The sequence below is a fragment of the Nerophis lumbriciformis genome, linkage group LG31 (genome assembly GCF_033978685.3).
Source record: "Nerophis lumbriciformis linkage group LG31, RoL_Nlum_v2.1, whole genome shotgun sequence".
NCBI classification, from domain to species: domain Eukaryota; kingdom Metazoa; phylum Chordata; class Actinopteri; order Syngnathiformes; family Syngnathidae; genus Nerophis; species Nerophis lumbriciformis.
Genome location: NC_084578.2, coordinates 2,638,066 through 2,645,000, shown reverse-complemented (window position 1 = coordinate 2,645,000; position 6,935 = coordinate 2,638,066). Strand labels below are relative to the sequence as shown.

The 6,935-nt window shown below is 37.1% G+C and overlaps 1 protein-coding gene across 2 annotated transcripts in view; it reads left to right on the top strand.

Annotated features, from left to right (window-relative positions):
* The window catches only part of ska3 (spindle and kinetochore associated complex subunit 3), a 34,818-nt gene extending 32,294 nt beyond the window's left edge, over positions 1–2,524 (top strand). For both annotated transcript variants that reach the window (XM_061926094.1, XM_061926092.1), the window contains one exon: positions 2,230–2,524. In XM_061926094.1, coding sequence (XP_061782078.1) covers positions 2,230–2,387 — 158 coding nt within the window. In that variant the 3' untranslated portion in view covers positions 2,388–2,524. The remainder of the gene's footprint in view (positions 1–2,229) is intronic.
* Positions 2,525–6,935: the final 4,411 nt, after the last annotated feature.

Here is a 6,935-nt window from a genome sequence, read left to right as displayed (position 1 = left end):
AAACCGAAAAGAAAACTGCAGTCATTCCGTGAAGAATATTCAAAAGCCTATCCGGGAATAATTATCCGTTCCTAAAAGGGTGAAAACTACGCGAATTGCACCTTGTGCAGACAAGATTTTTCGATCGGACACGGAGGAATTAGCGATGTAAAAGTAAAAATTTGGATTTTAGCCACAAAAAGGTAATGACACCAATGTTATCTATTGGAATTGTTTAGTACTGTTATACTGTTAAAAGTGTTTATACTATTTATGCTTTCAAGTCCAAGTTGAAGAAATCTTGTTAAATGTTGACAGCATAACTACCAAAATACAGAAGTATGTCCTTAATATTTTTGCAGTGCTATTTCTGTTGAAAAGTTAAAATGATTACATTAGAGATGTGATGTGCCACTTTTCAAGTGTCTGATGGCTTAAATTAATTTGCATTAATTTTTCATATTTTGAATTCTTTTGAAAGGCTTACAAAAAAACTACATTTGAATTGTAATTCCATGCTATTGACAGGACTATTAATTTTAATGAAGTTAGCTTACCATGTTTACAGTATGATAATTGTGATAGAAATGTGAATTTTAGGCACAGAATATTTTTTTACAATTGAACAAGGCAGTAGATTATACAAGCTTGGACAGAAAGTTAATAATGACACCAATGTTTTTTAATGGAATTGTTTAGTACTGTTTTACCATTTGTTTACTGTAAAAAGTGTTTATACTGTTTATACTTTCAATTAACAAATTGAAGTCTTGTGAAAGGTTGACAGGATAACTGGCATTAACTGTCAAAATCATTTCAAACTATTGAAGTTAGCTTACAGAATAAACATGTCAATCAACCCATATGATTTTTGCTGTAATATTTTTGTTTTGAAAAGTCACTGTGACTGATAGAAAAGTGATGGTTTTAGCAACATTTTAACCTGTCTGAATGCAATCAATCATTTTGTGTCGGGGGGCGAACCACCCACCAGGACTTGGCCCCTGGACCCTGGCTACTAGGTTTTTCTGATTTCAAAAGTTGGCAGGTATGCGATATCTGCTGCTTTGTGCAAGGAGGAACAGGTTGAGCCCTACAGAATGACCTCCAGCAGGCTACTGGTGTGAATGTCTCTGCCCAAACAGTCAGAAACCGACTTCACGAGGGTGGCCTCAGGGCACGACGTCCTGTAGTGTGCCCTGTGCTCACTGCTCAGAACCGTGGAGCTCCATTGGCATTTGCCATAGAACACCAGAATTGGCAAGTCCGCCACTGGCGCCCTGTGCTTTTCACAGATGAGAGCAGGTTTACTCTGAGCACCTGTGATGGACGTGAAAGGGTCTGGAGAAGCCAAGGAGAGCGCTATGCTGCCTGCAACATCATTCAGCATGACCTGTTCGCTGGTGGGTCAGTGATGGTCTGGGGGAGGCATTTCCATGGAGGGACCAACAGACCTCTACAGGCTAGAGAACGGCAGTCTGACTGACATTAGGTATCGGGATGAAATCCTTGCACCCATGGTCAGACCCTACGCTGGTGCAGTAGGTCCTGGGTTCCTCCTGGTCCACTCATACCTCATGTGGCAAGAGTATGCAGACAGTATCTGGAGGATGAAGGTATTATCTAAACCCGATAGAACACCTCTGGGACATAATGTTTGGGTCCATCAGGTTGCTCCTCAGACTTTACAGGAGCTCACTGATGCCCTTAGACAGATCTGGGAGGACATCCCACAAGACACCATCCGTGGTCTCATTAGGAGCATGCCGCCACGTTGTCAAGCATGCATACAAGCACGTGGGGGCCACACAAGATATTGGAAATAATTTTGAGTTGCAGAAATTGAATTTAGGCAAAATGGACGAGCCTGCCACATCATTTTTTCACCTTGATTTTTGGGGTGTCTATATACTGAGCCCTCTGTAGGCTGAAAACTTTTATTTCCATCAAAAGATGTGGCATCCTTTTGTTCCTGAGACATTAAACTGTCCATATCAGTATAGATATCCCACTTTTTTTTTTTTCACCATTGAAATCTGATGTGTTCTCAAAGTGTTCCTTTAATTTTTTTGAGCAGTATATATATATATATATATATATATATATATATATATATATATATATACATACAATGTATTTATTCCATTTTGTAATAAGTATGTAACATAACAAAGCACTGTGAGTACTTTCCTGATGCACGGTAAGCAGGAAAAATATCAGGCCAACAGTTGTCTCTGGCGCCCTCTACAGGAGACAAGGTACAATTTCAGATGGAAGAGCTGAAGAAGATGACCAGTGTTGGCATCAAAGCCCCCGTCTTCATCCTCTGCTTGAGCGAGCTGAAGAGGCTTGAGCCTGTGGGAGGTGCCGGAAACACAGCCGTCTATAAACTGAGATTGCACAGCTGAGTGTGGTATCCATAGTAACGCATGGCCAAATAGCACACACAATGACAAGATTCATCCCCTATTTCCTTTATTTGCACTTTGCTGGGTTGGTTTGGTGTCCTGTATATAATAAAAGGTGTGCATATTTCCTTATTAAATTGCCATCTATTGAATATGTTTTAACGAGTCTACTGCACAATGTCAATTGGTAACATAAAAACAACAATGTAATGTCACGTCGGGGCCCAACTTGTCCACTACAGAGACCCATATAAATATTAATAGTCCTACTCTTGATTTTAATCGTACCCACTTAAACATTGTCAAACCATATGGAACCATGTGTTAATCACAAAGAATATTATTTATTTGAAGGGAACCTATTATGCAAAACCAACTCTTCTTACATATTGGTACCTGTTTTTGTGTATTTGGAATCTACATACGTTCCCAAAAATGTGAAATCAAGCCATGCGATACATACGATACGTTTGGAATTTGCCCCAAGTGTGAAGTCTTTTTCCTGGTGTGATGTCAGCAGATTATCCATATATGGTAGCGATTTACCCAAAGTGCTTTGCGCGAGTCTGCCATTGTAGTCCGTGCTGCAATTAATGAGCTCCTTATTTTTCTCTATCCTCTTGTTGAGGGGCACTCTCTGTAAGTCAAGGGTGTCAAACTAGTTTTCATTGAGGGCCACATCGCAGTTATGGCAGCCATCAGGGGGCCGCTTATATCCGCAAAGTATATAGTATATACTTTGCGGATATAAGCGGACCCCATATATATGTATATACATATGTATATGTTTGTATATGTATATATATGTATGTGTATATATACATAATTATATATATGTGTGTGTGTGTGTATGTATATATATATATATATATGTGTGTGTGTGTGTCTATGTCTGTGTGTGTGTGTATATATAATTATATAATGAGTATGTGTATATATATACATTTGTATGTATATATATGTGTATGTATGTATATGTGTGTGTGTGTAGATATATATGTGTATAGATATATATGTATGTGTATATATATATACATATATATGTATGTATATATATATATGTATATACATATATATATATATATGTATGTGTATATATATAATTACGGTATATATATGTGTGTGTATATATATATATATATGTGTGTGTGTGTGTGTGTGTGTGTATATGTCTGTGTGTGTGTATATATAATTATATAATGAGTATGTGTATATATATACATTTGTATGTATATATGTGTGTGTGTATATATATATATATATGTGTGTGTGTATATAGATATATATGTATGTGTATATATATATACATATATATGTATGTATATATATATATGTATATACATATATATATATGTATGTATATACATAACTATCATATTTTTATGTAAACTTTTTTTTTTAATATGTAGATTTTAAAATAAAAAAACTGGTAACTTAGTCCCCAGAATGGTACTATAAAAAATATAGAGTGTTTGTTTTACTACATATTACAGTAAATGGAAATAGTACCACTGTTTGTTTTTTTTATTCTGGCAAATGAGCTGCCAGTTTTTTACTGTGAAAAAACGTGTTTCCGTTTTTGTATTTACATTAACACACCGTAAAAACAACAGATTTTACAGTAAAAAAAACAAACAAAAAACTTGTCAGCTCAGTAGACAGAATTTTACCTTGAAAAAAACACTGCTAGTTTTTTTCAATGTACAATAATATGCTGTAAAAAAAAGTATTTTACCATAAATGTATTGTCATTTTTTTATGGATAACTTACTTTGGAATCATGAGTCATGTAGATATGTAAGTATTTGTTTGGAAAGTATGATGATATAATATTTGTTGCTAATAAAGTAAAAAATGTATGCAATTTCATGCAATACATATACTTTTTAATGTCAAAATGGGAGAAAAAAAACAAATACATTTAAGAAGAAAATATATGGTACTTTATTAATGCATATCATTTCCAGTCATTCGTGGGCCACATGAATGATGTGGCGAGCCAGATCTGGCCCCCTGGGCCTTGAGTGTGACACCTGTGCTCTAACATATATCTGTCATTGTACTCCACATGGAAGCACTATAAACTACAACATGGCTGACGAGGAAAAGACGCTGTCAAAGTGGAGTCGCGTGTATATGAACGCCCACAAACCGGCGCATCCTGGAGATGGTCAGAAAGCGGCATGAGAAAGGTCTGTAAAACATTATCTGTGCAAAATCTTGACTAAATAACCTTCTTTGCAGTTACTTTTGACTAAAACACCTCCATTACATGTTATGTAGAAACCAATATCATATTTTGGCTCCTTTTTAAACATAAACCACAGGCTTAGGTCAGGCTGATTAGAGAAATTAGTGTTTACTAAATATAGTGCATAAGTATGGACTCGTATATAACTGACCAGAAATACATTCACATACAATAAATGTTTTTTTACTAGACTGTCAATAAAATTTAAGTGCAATTTAAAATACCTTATTTTCCTGGACTATAGAGCGGACTGGGATATAGGCCACACCCGCTAAATTTTTAAACAATAAAAAATCCATTTTGCACCGCATCGGACTATAAGCTGCAAGTGTATATGTTGTGTAATGAGTTATATACATAGAATGATTTTGTGAATGTGTATTTCCATACCTTTTTAATTGTTTCCTAACGGTGTCTGTAACACGGCAGTAAAACGGCTGATCAAACAAAACAAAAGTCATCGTCATGCGGAAGCTAGCTCTCCAATCTGCTAAGCAGACTCAATAACTCCACGGTGACGTTTTGCCGAATTTATTGAGGAATTTGTGAAACTGAAACAATACAAAAAGAATGTAAGTAAGTTAATACTAACACAGACACTCGTAAACGTGTTGGCATATCAGCTCTTGCTAACACTAGCGTCGTTACTTTACGATAGCACATACAAATATGCATGAACACACTCCTACAGACATCACACATGGGACGGTTTAGAAGTAAGAATTGTTTCGGTTATATTGTAAAACTTTCAAACGATGCTTGGAGTGATGAATGAAGAATCCATAGGAGTAGAAACGCTATGAACGCCACTCTGAATTGGGGAGAGAAATATGCACTACCCATAAATAGAAGCAGCACCTGCAGTGAGCAAACTCGGCCATAAGATGGCGCCATAGCGCAACCAATTATATTGTAGGACTAATATTGTTGGCAAGTCCTGTGGCCTATACTACGACTTGAAGGTATAGGATCTCTTAACCGAGCCAAACATTGCTGATGCGGGATAAGTGGTATTACGAAGCAGACAACTGATCACAGACATGAACAATGTACTGAAAACGCCTCAACTGTCTTTAAAATGTATTGGATTAAGTATACTTGCCCAAGGGAACACAGTATTCCTTACTACAGCATTGTCAAGGCAAGGTGACGTCATTTTCAGAAACATCGGCTTTTGTAGCCTCTGATCTATTGGTCAGTGGGAGGTGCTGTTATTGGCTCGAATCTTTTAACCTCCAACATAGCCAGCAGATTAGCTCAAGATCAGAAGTTACCTTGCCGAGGTAGCCTTCTAAAAAGCTAACCTGCTTTCAAAAATGATCCCGGATGAGCAGAAATTCTGCTTTGTAGTACAGGCCCTCTGGTCAATGGTCTTCTGGCTGAGAACTATGTTGTTTCTTTGCAGTTACTAACAATCCAACTTTCCTGGTCAATGCGAAAGAATGTCTTTATTCAAATATACATTTTGGACATCAACAAGTACATGGCAAATCGTCGCAATACTGTCTTTTTAGTAACATTGTGCTGAATAACACATAAAGCTCTGAACTGAAGACACTGATGAATGCACATATGAATATTTCATCAATATGGGGAAAAAATGTCTTGGTGTTGGATGATTTTAAACACCCGAGAGGGACAAGTGGTAGAAAATGGATGGATTTTTCTACGCCTGTGAACAAATGTTTCATGGATGAAACGTTCAATATTTGAAATAGTGCCTCCGCTGGTTACAGCCGAGTAGTGCACTCAGTGTTTCCCCAGTTTCTTTTGGTCACGATCAACCAAACATTCCATGCAATAGAAATAACTACATTGATCAATGATTGATTGAGACAGCTGCAAATTGTCAGAGGCATGAACAAAGCACAGGAAACAATGCTTTTGTGTAACTGACAATTTCAAACAATTTTTGGGGGATGAGGGTTAAGAGTATTTAAGGCGAGTATTTGCTTAAACTTCTAACACTGGTCAGGATTTTCCAAATTGGAGTGAACGGGTGGTGGATCCATCTGGTCTTTCCCTGTCCCTCCACTGGTCTTTGCTTTTTGTTGTCGGGAAATTCAAAAAGTTCTTTCAGTCTTGAACAGTTTCCTCTTTTCCCTGTTGAGCAACACCAAAACCAGGGTTTTCCCTACTTCAATCAGAGCTGCTTGGATCTGTTGTTAAAATACTTGAATTGTTTGCTTCTGCATGTCTTACAGTTGTCCTGAGAATCCTGGTGTCGAAGACTGCGGTGCCTTTTCCCCTTCTTGCTTCATGAGCTCCGTGTCGTTCAACTCACGACTCCAGGCTAA